Source organism: Columba livia, unplaced genomic scaffold (assembly GCF_036013475.1).
Source record: "Columba livia isolate bColLiv1 breed racing homer unplaced genomic scaffold, bColLiv1.pat.W.v2 Scaffold_206, whole genome shotgun sequence".
Taxonomy (NCBI): domain Eukaryota; kingdom Metazoa; phylum Chordata; class Aves; order Columbiformes; family Columbidae; genus Columba; species Columba livia.
Genome location: NW_027043202.1, coordinates 29,318 through 48,739, shown reverse-complemented (window position 1 = coordinate 48,739; position 19,422 = coordinate 29,318). Strand labels below are relative to the sequence as shown.

The window sequence follows — 19,422 nt, the reverse complement described above, 5'->3', positions numbered from 1 at the left end:
TGAAAGCAGCTCAGTTTGATCTGCTCACACACTGGACCACAAGGAGGGTGATGGTGGGTACGATGTCATGTGGTCACTGTGTCTCAGGAACTCATAGTCCAGTAGGAACCAATGGCTGTGGAGGGGACTGTGAGGTCACTTCTGCCTCTGCAGGGGATTGGCCAACAGCAGGAACACGGCTGGGAAAGGACTGTGAGGTCACACAGACGAGACGAGCAATCGGGCCCAATCAGCATGGCTGGATGAAAGGCAGGTCCTGCTTGACCACCCTGATCTCTTCTGTGACAAGGTGACCGGCTGAGCAGATGAGGGAAAGTCTGTCGTGGGGAGTGAATCCGCCACACGGGCTGTGGGTGTTGTGTCCTTAGACTGCAGTAAAGCCTTTGACACCGTGTCCCACAGCATCTCCTGGAGAAGCTGCAGCTCATGGCCTGGATGGTGTATCTGTGATGGATCAAGAACTGGCTGGAGGGACGGGCCCAAAGAGTTGTGGTGAACGGAGCCAAATCCAGTTGGTGGCCAGTCATGAGTGGTGTCCCCAGGGCTCAGTATTGGGGCCAGTTCTCTCTCATCTCTTTATCACTGATCTGGATGAGGGGATCGGGTGCACCCTGACTATGTTTTCAGATGACCCCAATTTGGGTGGGAGTGTTGATCTGCTGGAGGGCGCGAAGGCTCTACAGTTGGATCTGGAGCTGCTGCTTCATTAGGCTGAGGCCATTTGTGTGAGGTTTAACAAGGCCAAGTGTCAGGTCCTGCACTTTGGTCATAACAATCCCCTACAACACTACAGGCTTGGGGAAGAGTAGCTGGAAAGCTGCGTGGTGGAAAAGGACCTGGGGTTGTTGATTGAGAGCAGCTGAACATGAGCCAGCATGTGCCCAGGTTGCCAAAAAGGCCAATGGCTTGATGTACATCAAGAATAGTGTAGTTGGCAGAACCAGAGCAGCGATCATCCCCTTGTACTCGGCACTGGTGAGGCCATAACTCAAACCCTTGGTTCAGTTTTGGGCCCATCACTGTAGGAAAGACCTTGGGGTGTTGGAGTGAGTGCAGAGGAGGGGGACAAGGCTGTTGAGGGTCTGGAGCACAAGTCTGCTGAGGAGCAGCTGGGGGTTCTGAGGCTGTTTATCCTGCAGAAAAGGAGGCTGAGAGGAGACCTTTTTGCTCTGTACAACTGTCTGAAAAGAGGTTGTAGCATGGAGGGTGTTGGTCTTCTCCTGAGTAGCAAGTGAGAGGATGAGAGGAAATGGACTCAGCTTGTACCAGAGAAAGTTCAGAATTGATATTAGGAAACATTTCGTCATGGAAAGGGTTGTGAAGCAGTGGAACAGGCTGCCCAGGGAAGTGGTTGAGTCACCATTCTCTGTTCCTTAGCACAGCTTCTAGGAGGATCTGTTCCATCATCTTCCCAGGCACAGGTAAGAGGCTGACAGGTCAGTAGTTTTCAGGGTCCTTCTTTCTACAGCAGAGGAGAGAAACACTGCCACACATCGCAGGTTAAAACGTGGAGACTGGACATGAGGAGGAAGAAATGTCACTCAAAGGGCAGTGCTGTGGTACGAGAAATCATCCAGAAGGAGCAGGAGATCAGTCCATGTACTTGTGTTTCCAGGAACAGAGCATGAGAGTGGAGACACATCAGTCAATGTATGGAAATACCAGGGTGAGAGCAAGGGGAGGAAGCGAGATGGGTGTCTACAGCCTGCAGGGAAACAGAAGCAGCTGAGGGACAGTGTAGGACAACCTGTGGTGGAGATGGCAAAGGGCACTGGCAAGGCTGGATGTCACCAAGAGAACCCAAGTCTTTGTCCCCTTGGCTATGGCAATGGCCTCTGCCACCAAGGCCTGTGAGGAGACGTGTTGTCCTCAGGCACTGGGGCACCTCATGGCCTCCTTGCACACCCCAGTAAGGCTGGGAACGGTCACACCATTGTCCTTCACTCAGCACCACACAGCCCACATCCCCTGCCCCAGGAAGAGCCCTGAGCAATGTGTGAGGGACAGGATCTGCCTTCCCAGGGGCTGGGGGTCAGGCCTTGGCCTCTCTGCTTCATCCCACTAAACCAGGGTTTTCTCAGCACCTCAGCTGCCTGCACGTTTCCCTTTGTTTATCTGCCATCATGGCCTCCAATTCTCTGCTCTAACGAGTCCCTGGGGAGGCTTTGCTGGTACTTGCCCTCAGTGGAACTCATTAATACTTCAAGGAACTTAGTACTTTTTGCTTCTGGCTTTGATTTCTGGAAAGGTTTGTGCAGTCTCCTCTCAGCACCTGAGTGATGTTCAAGGACTCAGCGCCAAATGCACCATGGGGCTCATTACACTCAAGAAAGCTCTAACAAACCATGTCTCTTCTTGTTATGTCCTTCCAATCTTGTATAGTTAATTAGAGTTTTCTTTGTGTAATTATGGAGAAAGATTTCAAAAAGCTTCTGATAAAAAAGTCTTTCTATTGTAAAGGGTGTATTTTAATCCTTTTCAGTTTGGAGAAGATGTGATTGCAGCATTATCTGATGTTGATCCAGGGTCTCTCCTCAGGAGGTCTGGACTGGCTGGAGAAGCTGTCCCTTGAGGTCTCACACCGTGTGGACAACCTTGCTCCTCACCTCCCCAACCCCATCGTTTCTCTCATTGGCCCCTGGGCCTTGCATCCCTTTTCCTCACACCAGACTTCACTGCAGTCTGCAGCTGGATGTGCCAGCTCCTTTGCACCAGCTCCCACCTGCTCTCCTTGCAGACCCAAGTGCACACAGGAAACAGGGACTTTGCTTTACCCTTGAACAAACAAAACACAACTGATGAGAGTCATGATTAAAAGAAAACACACTCCTCAACTGTACACCAAGGACAAGCTGCCACCACTGCGGTTCACCTTCTCCAAGGCAGAACCATGCAAGAAATGTTTTGGACAGAAAGGAAATTATAAAATAAACACAATAAAAGAGTTGGCTAAAGACAGAATAGACGGACTACTGAAAGACAAGGAAGCTTTTAACTCCTTGAAGCTGAAAGCAGCAACCGGGTTGTTGACAAGTGTCTGAGTGATCAAACAGTAAGAGGAAGGGAAACCCAGAGAGCAATCGCAAGTGTTGTGTGCAGATCAGCTGCTGGAAATGGGACCTCAGACACGGTCAGTTTAGTCAGGGCAGGAGGAAATACCTGGAGGATGAGGGAGATGACATGCACAGATAACAGAGAGAGTGCTGAGAAGGCAAATGTAGTGGAGGATCAGAAGTTCTCCTCTCGTTCTTAATGCACATCCTGAAAAGTCTCATTTTGATCTAATGGGAAAACACTGACATTTAAAGTATTCAAAACAAAGGTAGGAGAATTACAACACCAACAGTGTTTGATGTTTAAAGTTGCAAGAACACATTTCCTTCACTCTACATATTTCAATTGGTTTCTTTTTCCCTCCAATTTTAAAAAAGGTTCTCTAGATTTCTCTCCTACGAAAGCCTCCAGCATTCAGAAAGATAATCCTTGTGTCTTGTACAGGGTTGAAGGCACCAAAGAATCCACAGCCATGGCCTGTCAGTGCCACTTTTAACCCTTGGCATGCAGTGAGCCATGCTGGAAGCTGTTGGCCACTCTTGACTGATGGAGGAAAGAGGGATAAAAAGGTTAATTGAACTGTTCTCTTTTTAGATGGCCATGTTGACAGTGATCTCAACAGACCTGTGTTGTCTGTCTTGCTCTGTGATCATAAGGAAGATATTATATTTATGTGTTGGTAAATATATAGTAAAATGTATAAGTGTGTCCAGCTATATTTCCTACCAGCACTCTGAATGGAAGAATCTTTCTTCAGAGAAATTGCTGTTTTGATATTGTCTTTGTCACCCGTCCCCTGCCCCACTGGCCACTGGGACCAGGGTGCCCTCAGCCGCCTTCCTTGTGCTGACAATATCTTCGGAGAAGCCCTCCTGGGTGCCCTCCCCTTGCACGGCCATTTCAGCCACTGCTCAGCGTTGGCTTTGCTGGCTCCATCCCTGCACTCCCAGGCCAGGTGTCTGTCTGTCTGTCTGTCTCCTGGGCAGCCTGTTCCCCTCCAGCCTCCCTGCACGTCCTTCTGCTGTTTGATCTCCTAAGTCAGGGGGTCCCTGTTCATCCATGCTGACCTCTTGCCAGGCCCTGATGGACTCCCCGGCCATCAGGTTGGTTTCTTCCTGGGCTCTGAGGACACTGCCCCTGAACAAGGACTCACAGCCTGTTTGTTCTCCAGGACAGCCAAAGCAGATCCTCCAGTAATGAAATCAGCTCTCCTGCAGGACTGCACTCTTGTTCTGCAGTTGTCCTCCTTCTCCACCATCTCATGGTCACTGCAGCCATGGCCGCTCTCATCCTTCAGATCCCCGACCTGATCCACCTTGTCTGTCAGTAGGAGACCAGCCCTAGTCAGCTCGTCCGAGTTTGTCTCAAAATGCTGTATTCCACACCTGCAGGAGCCTCCTGGGTTGCTTGTGCCCAGTGCTGCTGCCCTCCCAGCAGACCAAGACATGGTCCAACTTGCCATGTAATTGAGGACCTGTGACCATGAGGCTTCCTCCAAGGCAAGGCTCTGTGCACACCAGGCTCCCCTCTGCACAGAGCTCATCTCCAGCTCCTCATCCACCCGCCTGCCTTCCCGAGGAGCCCTGACCACCCCTGGCTGCCCTCCCACCACTGAGCTGTCCCACCAGGGCTCTGCAGTCCCCATGGGGAGCACGGTGCTGCCTGTCCAGCAGAAATGACAGTGCTGGGTGGGAGAAAGGAGAGGCAGGTGCAGGGGAAGTGTCTGGAGGTTGGCTGTGAGGTGACCCCTGGTGCCAGAAGAGGATGATGCAAGGTGAGGGGTCATGTGAGGGAGGTAGATTTTGAAGTCACATCTTTGGAAACAATCCAACTGGGCACGTGGTGAGTCAGGCCTAGTGATGTCACCTGGATGCTGGAAAACACACCCAGCAGTGCTGAGAGCCTGGGAGACGGGAGATGCAGGAGAAGGGGAAGATGACACGGCTGGAGGTGGGTTGTGATGCCACTTCTATTGCGGTTACCTGGGGGTACATGTAGGCAAAGCCAACATGGCCGGATTATCACTTGTGAGGTTACCTCATGACAGCAATGTGATTGGCCAGAGTTAGGCAGGTATGATGAGGTCATCAAGGACACCAGATGGGAAGGCTGCAGACAAATGACCGTGCCCCTGGTGAGGCCCTGCCCTGGGTCAAACCACCTGTACATGCCATGGGAAACTGTGGGACCTGCGTGAGAAGCTGAGGGATGTGAGGAGGGACCAGCAGTGTGGGCAGCTCCGTGTGTCCCAGCTGGGCCTCACAGGTGGCTGTGGATGTGACCAGGCTGGCCAAACGGCACAGACGGGAGCACTTCCCACAGTCTGGGCAGTCAAGTCTTGCAAGGCCATCAGTGCCTGGAGGAGCCACCAGTGATGCCGCTGAAGTCCCAGAGGAACAAGGCAATGGCATCCAAACTATCAAATTTGAGTAGAGGTGGAAATAACCTGAGCCAACTGGGGAAAAACTAACTGATGATGGTTATGAACTGGGGAAGAGACTGGGGCAGAGAAAGCTGGATCGTGGAAGAAGCAGCCTGTGGAAGGGGGAGAAGGATTCAAGGGACCAGCTGCCCATGGGGAGGTGGCTGCTCAGCACTGCTCTGGCCGAGCCCCCTGCCTGATCACCATGGTCTGTACTGCTTACTAGACTGGTTTCAGCTGGGATAGAGTTACTTATCTTCACAGCAACTTGTATGAGTCCATTTCACATTTGTGATGGAAACAGTGTTGATCCCACCCCATGTTTCAGTCATTGCTGAGCAGTGCTTGCACAGTATCAAGGGTTTTTCTGCTTCTCACACCAAACCCACCACCATGGGGGCCGGGGATGCACAAGAAATCGGGAGGGGACATGGCTGGAACAGCTGAACCAAACTGACCAAAGGAATGTTTCACAACATATGATACCATGGTCAACAATAAAATCTGGGAGAGGAAGGGAGGGGAGGACATTCGGAGAGATGGCGTTTGTCTTCCCAAGTAACAGTCACGTATGATGGAGCCCGTCTTTTCTGAAGACAGTTGAACACCCTCCTGGCAATGATGCAGTGAATTAATTCCTTAGTTTTCGCTGACTACATGCATAGATTTTGCTTTACCTATTAAACTGTCTTTATCTCAACCCATGAGTTTTCTTTTGTGTTTCCGATCCACTGCACCATCCTGCTGTGGGGCAGTAAGTGACTGACCGTGTGGTGCTGAGCTGCCTGTCAGGGTTAAACTACAGAACTAATTAAACTGCTCCTGGCTCTTTGCTGTGTGAGTGGGCTCACTAGAGTGTGTGTGTTTGGGGGTGATGGTATGCACACATCTTCTTGGTCAGTTCTAAGAGGCTAGCAAGAAGGAGGAGGGCCCCAGGATCTGGAGAAACCCAGGGTTAAGATGGCTAAATGGGTAATATCTCTGAGTCTGGGCTGACCCAAACCCCAGGTCCACACTGGAGGGACCACAGGAGCGTGTGTGAGACTGTGGGTAAGTTCTACGTGGGATGTAAAGACCACTCGTGCAACCTTCACACCAGATCAGGGAGAACTGGACATGCTCAGTACTGTTGCTCGTGGTTATGAAAGTGCTGCTGTTGGTGTGGCGGCCCCGAAGGTGCTGTTGCCTGTTGGAGCTGGTCTGTGTCAGATTGTCTGTGTCCATCTTTGTTTCCCTGCAGATACCTGGTTTAGTGTGACAAAGAGGATTTTTCTCTGGCTGTTTCTGAGGTGAAACTCCTGGGCTTGTTGTTGATATCAGCTTTAAAACAACAGCCAAATCTAGAGGAAATGCAAGGGAGAGAGATCATTTTATTACAGAGAGGCAATGAAAGGAAATAAAGAGGATAAAACAATAAATAGAGTACAGGTCTGCACTGGGATACAGTATAAGTCATTTCTGTAGAGTCATTGCAAGTTTATCAGCATCAACAAACACCCATGAAATCCCTTTCCTAATGGACTCCTTGAGCTCCTGGTTCCTCATGCTGTAGATGAGGGGGTTCACTGCTGGTGGCACCACTGAGTAAAAAACAGACACCACCAGATCCAGCCATGGGGAGGAGATGGACGGGGGCTTCAGGTAGGCAAATGAACCAGTGCTGAGGAACAGGGAGACCACGGCCAGGTGAGGGAGGCAGGTGGAAAAGGCTTTGTGCCGTCCCTGCTCAGAGGGGATCCTCAGCACGGCCCTCAAGATCTGCACATAGGACACCACAATGAACACAAAACAGCCAAAACTGATTAACAGACTAAACACGATAAGCCCAGGTTCCCTGAGGTAGGAGTGTGAGCAGGAGAGCTTGAGGATTTGGGGGATTTCACAGAAGAACTGGCCCAGAGCATTGCCCTTGCACAGGGGCAGTGAAAATGTATTGGCCGTGTGCAGCAGAGCAGTGAGAAACCCAGTGGCCCAGGCAGCTGCTGCCATGTGGACACAAGCTCTGCTGCCCAGGAGGGTCCCGTAGTGCAGGGGTTTGCAGATGGCAACGTAGCGGTCGTACGACATGACGGTGAGGATATAAAACTCTGCTGAAATGAAAAACAAAAACAGAAAGACCTGCGCAGCACAACCTGAATAGGAAATGGCCCTGGTGTCCCAGAGGGAATTTGACATGGACTTGGGGAGAATGGTGGAGATGCAGCCCAGGTCGAGGAGGGCGAGGTTGAGCAGGAAGAAGTACATGGGGGTGTGGAGGTGCTGGTCCCAGGCTATGGTGGTGATGATGAGGCCGTTGCCCAGGAGGGCAGCCAGGTAGATGCCCAGGAAGAGCCAGAAGTGCAAGAGCTGCAGCTCCCGTGTGTCTGTGAATGGCAGGAGGAGGAACTGGGTGATGGAGCTGCTGTTGGACATTGGCTGCCTGTGGGCATGAGGACCTGTGCAAGGAGGAAAAGACAGTGACATGTTGTGGAAGACTTCTCTGAGAAAAATAAACATGCTGTTTCTCATGGAAAACCCCCTCCTTGATGGAGGGATGTTTCAGCTCATTCTCTCTTTCTACTAACTGAGAGAAATTGTTCATCCCAGTTTAAAATGCAGCTTGGGCATCTGGTTTCCATGAACAAACCTGTGAGGCAAGATCCACTGAACTGGTGTCAGAACAAAAACTGACCGACACTCCCACCCCAACCCCAGAGAGCAAGAGCACCAGCGACAGGTGGAGAAACAGGGAAGAACACTGCAGTGTTCCCGAGAAATAAAGCAAGGACAGAAAGGCAGACGGGCATGCTGTGGAACCTTCTCCTGACCCAGCTGTGCTGCTGCCACTCAAATGATGACACTGTAGAGCAAGTACTTTTAGCACCTTATTTGTGTACCCCGTTCCAGGAACCCTTCACCTGGAGGTCCAGCTGCTGAGGTGGAGACTCGTGACCTGGACCCCATGGCTTTGGGGCAGAGGGTCTGCTGGGGAGGAGAGGAGACCAGGGGTTGCACTGGGAAATGTGTCTGCACTGCAGGGGATTGCAGGGGGGTTCCTAAATCCCATCCCTGGCATATCTGGTAGGAGCTCCTTCTCCCTGCCCATGTCTGTGCTGCCTGCAGCTGTGTGTCTGTCCCTGGTCTGCTCCCTGTCAGTGTCACAGACCCCGTCCCACCCGCTGTGTGCTCAGCTCTGTCCTGCTCACACCTCCTGGCACTGCCCAGGGGCAGCTCTGTGTGTGCAGGGGCTCAGGAGCAGCTCAGACCAGTCCTAACGAAAACTGGGGTCTCAGTGTCTTCTCCAAAGAGAGAAATAAATCCCCATCTCCCACTGCACACCCAGACGAGCAAGAGTGGAAAACTGAAAGAACAGACTCCTTCCCTTGCAGCTGTTCCTGTCTCGATGTTGTTGTTCAGAAGGACCCTCTGCCATGTCTGTGGGGGGATCTGGAGCTCTGAGCAGCCCTGACCCACACAGCCCCCTTCAACCCCACAAGCTCCCTGCCTGCCCTGCCGGGGGTCGCTCCTTCCACCCACAGCTGCTGCCATGGGATCTCCCGGGCAGGCTGAGCGCTGACCCTGGCAGGCGGCAGAGTCCCTGCCCGGCACAGCCCTGGGGTGCAGGGACCCTGCTCTGCAGGACAGCCCTGGGCACCCCTGGGTGCTCCCCCTGCAATCACCCTCAGCAGAAGCTGCCATCATGCCCTGTCCCTCTGACAGTGTAGCAGGGAAGCGCTGGTCTGGACCATGTTCTTGTCCTCTGCATGAGAAATACTGTGAGAGAGACCTGACAGATCCTGTAAATTGTGGGATGTATCATCTTTAGGAGATCCCTCCAGGAAATGCAGCTGCATTGTCCTACAGCCAGAGACTTACCGTGTTAGAACTGTGAAGATTTGTCACTCAATGAGCCCTCAGCAACCAACCCCCTACATTGCCTTTAACCTCTCTCTGCCTGGCTCCTGTGCCCTCGGTGCTGCAGGCAGAGCCCTCAGCCCTGCTGCGTGTGCAGAGGAGCTGCTCCTGGGCAGAGCTGTCTCTCTGCAGCGCTGCCGCTGCCATGAGCTCCCTGTGTCCCAGGAGCCCAGCCCAGCTCAGCAGCACAGGAGCAGCCCTTGATGTCCCTTTCTCTGACCCCTCTGGGCTCCTCCAGGTGTCCCTGGGGCTCCAGGGGCACATCCTTTGAAACAACCTGAAGTAATCAGTGATGTTGATTCTCTCTCCTCTGGAGAGACACATCATTGTGTTCTTCGTATTAAACAATGAATTAATATGAGAATCAACTTTTCTTGTCCCATCATTAGACAGGACACCAGGAAGATTACAGCAAAGGATCTAATTCCTCCAAGCTAGGGGAGGAATATCTTCAGCTGAATGAGTTCAGGCATTTTATTCTTGTTTTACACTCCTATGTCTAGAGAGACATTCATCAGTCTTTGGCCATGTCATGTGTGTGCTCTGATTCAAAGCCTTTGCACACATGGGCTCTTGGACACTTGGTACCAGGTTTCCTGTGGCAGGTCAGAGCTGGGCTGGTGCCACAGCTGGGGTGGCTCAGCCCAGATGTGAGGCAATGTCCTCAGCCAGGGACCTGAGTGGGGGAGCTGGAGCTGTCAGTGCTGCAGACAGAGCTGTGACACGGATGGAATGAACTGCCAGGCAGGGTGGCAGGAGTGAGTTCATCTGGTCTGCCAGGACAGCAGCCTCCAAGCACAGCAACAGTCCAGATCAGAACTCAGTCTAGACCTGTAAGGCAATTCAAGGGCCCCATAATGAGATGTTACTACTGCAGGAACAGTTAAAGGAGAAACAAAGACACTGTGTGGACACTAATGAATATAATAAGAGGTGAGAATCCCTGTGTCCTCTTGTTCTCCCTCTTCACCAGCAAGGTCTCTGAGATCTCTGTGGCTGGAGGCAGAACAACCAGCAGTGCATGGGGATCAAGTCAGGGGTCACTGGAACTAACACAATCCTCTCCAGTCTATGGGACAGCAGGGGCAGCATCCCAGGAGCTGGGACAGCAGGACGATGTCACAGTGAGGCCACTCTCCACCATCTGTGAAAGCTCATGGAGACTGGGGGGACTCCCTGACCACTGGCAGCTCTCACACAGTGTGTGCACTTTTCAAAATGGCCAATGGGTGAGCAGGGAAACTAAGGGCTGTGCCCCAGAGCATGTCCACTGGGACCCCATTTCTGGGTGTCTGGAAGAGAAGGTGACGGGGTTTACCCAGGGCGGGTTGTGCCTGTCCATCCTCTTTGCTTTCTGTGAGGAAAGGACAGGGTTGTGGAAGTGGGGAGAACATTGATGGTCTGTTACCAGTGGTGGTCTTTTAACTGGAAGTCAGCAAGGCATTCAGCATCATCCCCCACAATATTCTGTGTCAGTGTGTGAGTAGATGGGTAAAAACAATCTGGATGGTTGGGCTTGGAAAGGTGCTGTAGAAAGGGAGAAACTTTCCAGTCCTGAGGACAGTCCAGCACTGGAAGCTGTTTCCCAGGAGTGCGCACCCACTCTGTCCCAGAAAGTGACCAAGATCTGTTTGGATAAAGCCCTGAGTAATCTGGTCTGACCCTGCTGTGAGCAGGAGGTTGGTCAAGACATGTCCTGAGCTCCCTTGGAGCCTGAATGGCACTGTCCTTCCTTCTCCTTTATGTTTTCAATTTAGAGAAAGCTCTCAGGTTCTCCCTGACCACAGGAATAATTCACAGAGGGTCCAGAGCTGCTTTACAAGGGCCGCCAAATGGCCCTGACCACATCTTGTGAATCCCTTTTCATATGTCCCCACCCAGTGTCTTATTTTTCGCTGTCCTTATACCCTTTACGAATGAACAGCCCATCTTGCTAATCCTTTCATAGCAGCTTGTTCAAGAGGTGTCAGCATCCATGTACATTGTCTGCACATCAGCCAGGCAGCAAAGCCACCGTTACAGAAATGGAGATGAGACACTTGACCAGCTCCTTGAACCCAGATATCAGCGTGACATGTCAGCTGAGATTCCCGGGAACACCTGAACTGTAAGAGCAGAGCATGTGAGTCCCGGTTGGGTATCCTGGCTTGTCTCCTGACCCATGTGGTGCTTCAGGCTGTGAAGAGAATCAAAACCAGCCATTGGACTGGGGTGGTTCCATTTTACACGTGTCACACAGGGCAGATGAAGGGAGCTCAGAACTCCAGACTCTGCTGCACGGTTGGGACTGCAGAGACTGGAAATGCAGGTGACAGTGTGTGTCAGTGCACACACATAAAGATTCTGGCTTCCTTTGGGCCTTTGCACTGACCTGGGATCTGTTCATTGGCCTTCTTTGTCTCAAAAAGAAACTGTTCTCCTATGCAACCTCTATCACTCCACGTAAGAAATAATTAAAAGGTAGAAAAATAATGAAAGAAGCACAATTTGGGGGTAATTCTGTCCAAGAGGTGTACTCTTTAAATGACTATAACAAAAATTAAGTGAGAGAAAAAGCATTGTTCTAAGAAATTCTTTCAAGACACAACTGCTGAGGTGTAGTAGATGCTTAGAAAAGCAAGAATGACTGTTAGGACTGAAATTAAAGAGATTTAGGTCATCATGATCATCAGTGAGAATAAGGAGTTCCCTGTTACTGTTACTAGTGCCAGCACCACTGTTCACAAACATCCTTCAGAGCATCTCCATTGTTCCTGGGCTCCAAAGCTCATCCTGCTCAGAGTTTGACAGGATTGCTGCAAACCCCTGTGACCCAAATCTCTACAACTGTCTCTGCTCAACAGCCTTTTACCCCAGGAAGGGGAAAACTGCCAATGCAGACACCAACCCAGTGCCCAACCTGCCTGGAGAGCAAGGACAGTTGTGCCACACAACAGCAGCCTCTGAGGGAAGCTGGAGGTGATGGAACTGAAATGGTTTCAACCCAAATCATAGAATCAGAGAATCATTTAGGCTGGAAAAGACCCTTAAGAACGTGGAGTCCAACCGTAAATCAAACACTGCCCAGTCCATCACTAAACCATATCCCAAAGCGCCACAACTCCACATCTTTTAACCACCTCCAGCAATGGAAGCTCCAATCCTGAGCTGGCAGGACACCATTGGCTGCAGTTGGACATAAGATACTGGTCATGGCTGTGAGTTCAGCCCTCGCTGGCAGAATGTCTCACACCCTCACTGAGGAGGGCAGGGGGCTGGGAGATGGGACCACGTTTCAGTTTCCAGATCCCAGCACAGAGCCCAAACCATCCTGCCCTTGGACTCTGGATCCCATTTCCTGAGACGCAAAGCTGGTGGCCTTCTGAGGATAATCATGTTAAAAGGCATGAATAATCCTTCAGGTGTTTGTGTAATTTGTCTAGGAATGTCAGTCGTATATGCTTATATTTACAGATTTGTAAAATAGTACACTGCATCTCTGGTAGCCCCTCTGGCAATGACAATTAAATAGGTATTTGCACTATAAGGCTCCATACCTCATCCACAAGCACACATCTAAGTGGTTCAGATGACCGGTGGTCTGGCAAACGTCACCCTTTGTGTCCCCAGGTGATGGACACTGCTCATGTGCCTCTGCAGAGAGTGGCAGGAGCTGGATCCCCTTCTCGGGACAGACTCCTTCCAGGAGAGACACAGACACAGGGGGAACTCAACAGGGCTTTACGGCATTTCACTGGGCATCAGTTTGACATATTGGGTGCTGTCCTGTGACTGCCCTTTCTGCACAAATGATCATAAAAACACAACCATTTAGTGAGACATGGTCATAAAGGGGCTGTTATGGACAAGGAAGCTCACCGTGAACTCTGGAGAGAGCGAGGAAGTTCATAATAAGCACCAGGAAGAACCAAGAAGCTCGAGGACTCTTCTGAAGAGCGGGAGGCCTGAGCAGCCGTGATTGGCCATTGTAGGTGTGGGAGAGGGTCAGGGCATGTCAGGGAGAAGCAATGAGATGGCTGATGGCTTCAGTGAACCCTTCCAGCCGTGTCTGAGCCCACAAATGGAAAGCAGTTGATGTCTGCAGGTGGAGGAGGAACAGGAGGAAGATCTTCCTGGGAATATGGAAGGAAGAAAGGCCTCTCTTGGGCTAATCATGTATGGCAGTGCCATTTGCATGCTGTGGGCATGGCTGTGCCTGGGAGATGGGGAACGGCTGCTGCTGGGGTGGCTGTGCTCAGTCATGGCCCATGAGCTGACCCTGCTCTGCTCCTCTCTTACACTGCCCACACTTGGATGGTCCTCAGGAATTGTCCATGAGTCTGGTGGAACCATGAACCTCCTGGAGTGATGGCTATGGATCCAAATAGGGGATTCAAGCAAGTGTGGGACTGGGACATTTAGGTGACTGGTAACCATTGCCAGGTGTATGAAAGAAGCTGGATGAGTTGTGAGGAGCTCACAGGCATTTCCAACTCCACAGAAAACCAGAACCTTGCAGTTAAAGCAACAGCACTTGACATAAAACCCACCCCCAAAACACAAAACACTCACACTGACCACAGGAAAAGCCTTGAAAAACATTGGAGAAAGATCTACCAGGTCCCAGGGGTCAGGGCTCAGCCATTCTGGTGATGAACAAGCATCAGGGGCTGACATGGCATCAGAGCCACCTCCACATGGCCCTCACCACCTGGAACCAGTGTCTCCAAGTCTTTCCTTCAGCAGCCTCCAGGGACAGGGACCTGCACTGGTTGTTTCCTTCACAGCTGTGTCAGTGATGGCCCTTCATGGGGTCCAAACACCCTCAGAAACTTGGGGTTTGCTTCTGCCTTTCACTTCATTAGAGGTTTGTTCATTCTTTCTGTAGCTGCAGTTCAGGATCATGGCAGCAGAGGGCTCACTAACATCTAAAATGCTCTTACAAGCCAAGGCTCTGTGCATCATTATCCTAAAGGCTTCAAGTCTGGTGTGGATGATTAGGGAGATTTCAGGAATAGCGAAACAGAGAGCATTTGCATAATAAATAGCAATAAAGCCAAATTTCTTCTATTCCCTTCCCTGCTCGCCCTTCCCTCCCTTTCCAGAACAGGTGGTATCAGCAGACTCCAGTTCATATCGGTATGGAGCGTCTCCTGATAAAGACTGAATATGCCAGAAAAGTGGGTGCCTAAATCACCACTTGAATGAGAAGATAGTTCAGAACACCTCAAGAGGAGTCACACTCCTCTGGACCAAGAGGTGGGTGTTCCTGGCAATCTCAGGTGCCACAGCACAGTGATACTTGTGTTCAGGGGGCTGGTCAAGTGACCCATCTCCTGTTCTGCAACGGTGTCTGAGTTTGCTCACGTCACCCCTGACTTGAGCCCCATCCACTGCTGGGTGTTCTCCAGACTCCTGCCTTCAGGAACAAAGGCCCAGGAGACCTTGCTGGTGAAGATGGAGGCAAAGAAGCCATGAAGAACCTCAGTCCTGTCTGATTCTACTCTTACGAAGTTCTGCACCAGGTCTATGTTACCCTGGTCTTTTTCTCTAAGGAAGCTGTGTCAGCCCATCTTGCTGCCCTTAGCCTCCCCTGCAGGTACCAAGTCCAGGGCAGCTTTGGCATCATCCCCACATCCATGGACAAGGTTTCTAAATTCCTCCTTTGCAGCTTCCCCTGCTTCCACCTCCTGTGTGCTGCCTTTGTGCCCTGCAGCTCCATCAGTTCAGACAAACACCCTCACGAGATAAATGCTTCATTTTGCTGGTTCTCAGAATGATCATTCTTGTGCTTGGAGCAACCTGTCCTGAAAGGCTGATCAGATTTCCTGAGCTCCTTCACCTTTCTGAGCTGCTTCCCATGGCACCACCTGAATCAGCACCCCCAGTATGTCAAAGTCTTTTCCTCTGGAGCCCACCAGCCTGTGCTCTGCTGCTGGCCTTCCTCCCTCCCCTCTGGTGCCTGGGACCCCTCTGTGTCCTGGTCACAACAGCCAAGGTGGACACTGATGTTCACATCCCTCACCAGCTATTCCTTGTTTCCCAGTTCCAGATTCAGTTGAGCATCACTCTCATTGGCCCACAATGCAGACACGTTAAGCAGTTGGCCCAAGATCCTTTGGACTGATGGCACTTGCCACTTTGCCAGGCCAGTTAATGTCAGAGCAATTACAGTTCCCCATAGGAACCTGCTCATTGACTGGTGACTTCCTCCTTGAGTTGCTGACAGAAGATCTTTTCCATTTCTTCTACATGATCATGTAGTTTGCAACACCCAACACATTGTCACTCTCTATTGGGTTTACATGACAAACTCTTGGAACTGGGGGTAGGTGTGGGTGTGCTACAGCTGTCACCTCTCAGGGAAGACAACAGGAGTTTGACCAATGTCAGACAGAGCCGATTCCAGCTGCTCCAAGAGGGACCCACTTCTTTCCAAATCTGAGACACTCAGTGATGTTGGCAGCACTTCTGGGATATTGTATTTGAGTAAGGGTAAAAAACACTGCACAACAGCAGGTGGGAGAGAGGAGGGAGGAGATGGGAGAGAAAAGCTCTGCAGACACCAAGGTCATATCCCATAGGACCCAAGCAGGTCCCTCAGCAGGCCAAAGCTTGCTCTCCTGAAATCCTGCTCTTGGCCTTGTTCTCATCTCCCAGGAGCCTCAGCTCCACTTTCCCATCCCTGACTGTTCCATCCTGACCAACTCTTTCTGGTTTGTAAGTGTGAAGTCCCACAGGGCACCTCACCCCACTGACTCCTCAGTCACCCGTGTCAGGAAGATGTTGTCAATGAGATCCAAACCCTCCTTGTCCCCAGCCAGGAACCTGGGAGGTGTGGGACCATAGTCCTGCCCTTGGCCTTCCACAGCCCCACATCACACTGTCCCAGGAAGGGCCCTGGGCAACATGGGAGGGACAGGATCTGACTCCCCAGGGTTGGGGGTCAGGGCTTAGTCCTTTGGTTAATGAAACACATCCAGGGTTACGCAGCATCAGAGAGACCTTTACTTTGCTTTTCTGACCTGTCATCACTGCCTCCAGTTTTCTGCTCTAACCAAACTCTGGGGTCAGTTCTTCATTTGTGTCCCTCAGTGGGGCCCATTAATATTACAGGGAACTTTGGAGTTTGCATCTGAGTTTGACTTTCTGAGAAGTTTCATCACCTTCCCCTCAGGGTCTGAGGTCCATGGACTCAGCACCAAACCCACCAGAGGGGTCATTAAAGTGCCTTGTGCTGCTCCTGTGCTGCTGAGCTGGGCTGGGCTCCTGGGACACAGGGAGCTCATGGCAGCGGCAGCGCTGCAGAGAGACAGCTCTGCCCAGGAGCAGCTCCTCTGCACACGCAGCAGGGCTGAGGGCTCTGCCTGGGGATCTCAGGAGACGAGCAAGGCAGAGAGAGATTAAAGGTGGTCAGGACTGGGAGGATGACTGAGAGCTCACTGGAGGAGAAACCTTTGCAGCCCTTGCCATGGTAAGTCTCTGGGTGCAGGGCAGTGCAGCTGTAGCTCCTGGAGGCAACTCCTGAAACTGGCACAGGCACAGCTTGTGGGGTCTGTAAGGACGGGGCTCTTGTCAGGCCATGTTGAACAGCTGTGAAGCCGGGGGAGCACCCAGGGGTGCCCAGGGCTGTCCTGCAGAGCAGGGTCCCTGCACCCCAGGGCTGTGCCGGGCAGGGACTCTGCCGCCTGCCAGGGTCAGCGCTCAGACCTGCCCGGGAGATCCCATGGCAGCAGCTGTGGGTGGAAGGAGCGACCCCCGGCAGGGCAGGCAGGGAGCTTGTGGGGTTGAAGGGGGCTGTGTGGGTCAGGGCTGCTCAGAGCTCCAGATCCCCTCACAGACATGGCAGAGGGGCCTTCTGAACAACAAGTTCAACACAGGAACATGTGGAAGGGAAGGAGTCTGTGCTTTCAGTTTTCCACTCTTGGTCGGCTGGGTGTGCAGTGGGAGATGGGGATTTATTTCTCTCTTTGGAGAAGACACTGAGACCCCAGTTCTTGTTAGGACTGGTCTGAGCTGCTCCTGAGCCCCTGCACACACAGAGCTGCCCCTGGGCAGTGCCAGGAGGTGTGAGCAGGACAGAGCTGAGCACACAGCGGGTGGGACGGGGTCTGTGACACTGACAGGGAGCAGACCAGGGACAGACACACAGCTGCAGGCAGCACAGACATGGGCAGGGAGAAGGAGCTCCTACCAGATATGCCAGGGACAGGATTTTGGAAACCCCCTGCCATGCCCTGCAGTGCAGACACATTTCCCAGTGCAACCCCTGGTCTCCTCTCCTCCCCAGCAGACCCTCTGCCCCAAAGCCATGGGGTCCAGGTCACGAGTCTCCACCTCAGCAGCCGGACCTCCAGGTGAAGGGTTCCTGGAACGGGGTACACAAATAAGGTGCTAAAAGTACTTGCTCTCCAGTGTCACTATGTGAGTGGCAGCAGCACAGCTGGGTCAGTAGAAGGTTCCACAGCATGCCTGTCTTCCTTTCTGTCCTTGCTTTATTTTCTGGTAGCACTGCAGTGTCCTTCCCTGTTTCTCCACCTGTCCCTGGTGCTCTTGCTCTCTGGGGTTGGGGTGGGAGTGTGGGCCAGTTTTTGTTCTGACACCAACTCAGGGGGTTTTGCCCCAGAGCTGTGTTCATGGAAACCAGATGCCCAAGCTGCATTTTAAACTGTGATAAACTGTTTTTTCTCAGCTGGTAGAAAGAGAGAATGAGCAGAAACATCCCTCCATCAGGGAGGGCGTTTTCCATCAGAAACAGCATGTTTATTTTCCTCAGAGAAGTCTCCCCTAACCTGACACTGCCTTTTCCTCCTTGCACAGGTCCTCATGCCCACAGGCAGTCAATGTCCAACAGCAGCTCCATCACCCAGTTCCTCCTCCTGCCGTTCACAGACACACGGGAGCTGCAGCTCTTGCACTTCTGGCTCTTCCTGGGCATCTACCTGGCTGCCCTCCTGGGCAACGGCCTCATCATCACCACCATAGCCTGGGACCAGCACCTCCACACCCCCATGTACTTCTTCCTGCTCAACCTCGCCCTCCTCGACCTGGGCTCCATCTCCACCATTCTCCAAAAGTCCATGGCCAACTCTCTGTGGGATTCCAGGGTCATTTCCTATGCAGGATGTGCTGCCCAGGTCTTCTTTGTATTTTTCTTGCTTGGTGCAGTGTGTTTCCTTCTCACCATCATGTCCTATGACTGCTACGCTGCCATCTGCAAACCCCTGCACTACGGGACCCTCCTGGGCAGCAGAGCTTGTGTCCACATGGCAGCAGCTGCCTGGGCCACTGGGTTTCTCAATGCTCTGCTGCACACGGCCAATACATTTTCACTGCCCCTGTGCAGTGAAATCTGCCCCTGTGCAGTGAAAACTGGCCCCTGGGCCAGTTCTTCTGTGAAATCCCCCAGATCCTCAAGCTCTCCTGCTCACACTCCTACCTCAGGGAACTTGGGCTTATCGTGTTTAGTCTGTTAATCAGTTTTGGCTGTTCTGTATTCATTGTGGTGTCCTATGTGCAGATCTCGAGGGCCATGCTGAGGATCCCCTCTGAGCAGGGACGGCACAAAGCCTTTTCCACCTGCCTCCCTCACCTGGCCGTGGTCTCCCTGTTTGTCAGCACTGGTTCATTTGCCTACCTGAAGCCCCCCTCCATTTCTTCCCCATCCCTGGATCTGGTGGTGTCTGTTCTGTACTCGGTGGTGCCTCCAGCAGTGAACCCCCTCATCTACAGCATGAGGAACCAGGAGCTCAAGGAGTCCATTAGGAAAGGGATTTCATGGGTGTTTGTTGATGCTGATAAACTTTCAATGACTCTACAGAAATGACTTATACTGTATCCCAGTGCAGACCTGTACTCTATTTATTGTTTTATCCTCTTTATTTCCTTTCATTGCCTCTCTGTAATAAAATGATCTCTCTCCCTTGCATTTCCTCTAGATTTGGCTGTTGTTTTAAAGCTGATATCAACAACAAGCCCAGGAGTTTCACCTCAAAAACAGCCAGAGAAAAATCCTCTTTGTCACACTAAACCAGGTATCTGCAGGGAAACAAAGATGGACACAGACAATCTGA

At 51.9% G+C, this 19,422-nt stretch overlaps 2 protein-coding genes across 2 annotated transcripts in view; one reads left to right on the top strand and one right to left on the bottom strand.

Annotated features, from left to right (window-relative positions):
- Positions 1 to 19,175, top strand: part of LOC135577980 (olfactory receptor 14J1-like) — a 36,755-nt gene extending 17,580 nt beyond the window's left edge. The window contains exon 2 of the mRNA XM_065048135.1: positions 18,968 to 19,175. Coding sequence (XP_064904207.1) covers positions 18,968 to 19,175 — 208 coding nt within the window. The remainder of the gene's footprint in view (positions 1 to 18,967) is intronic.
- On the bottom strand, positions 6,929 to 7,888 carry LOC135577981 (olfactory receptor 14A16-like). The gene has a single exon (XM_065048136.1). The coding sequence runs from the start codon at positions 7,886 to 7,888 to the stop codon at positions 6,929 to 6,931; it is 960 nt and encodes a 319-aa protein (XP_064904208.1).
- Positions 19,176 to 19,422: the final 247 nt, after the last annotated feature.

Coding starts and splice junctions, on each gene's coding strand:
- LOC135577981 (XM_065048136.1), bottom strand. CDS start 7,888: ATGTCCAACAGCAGCTCCATCACCCAGTTCCTCCTCCTGCCATTCACA.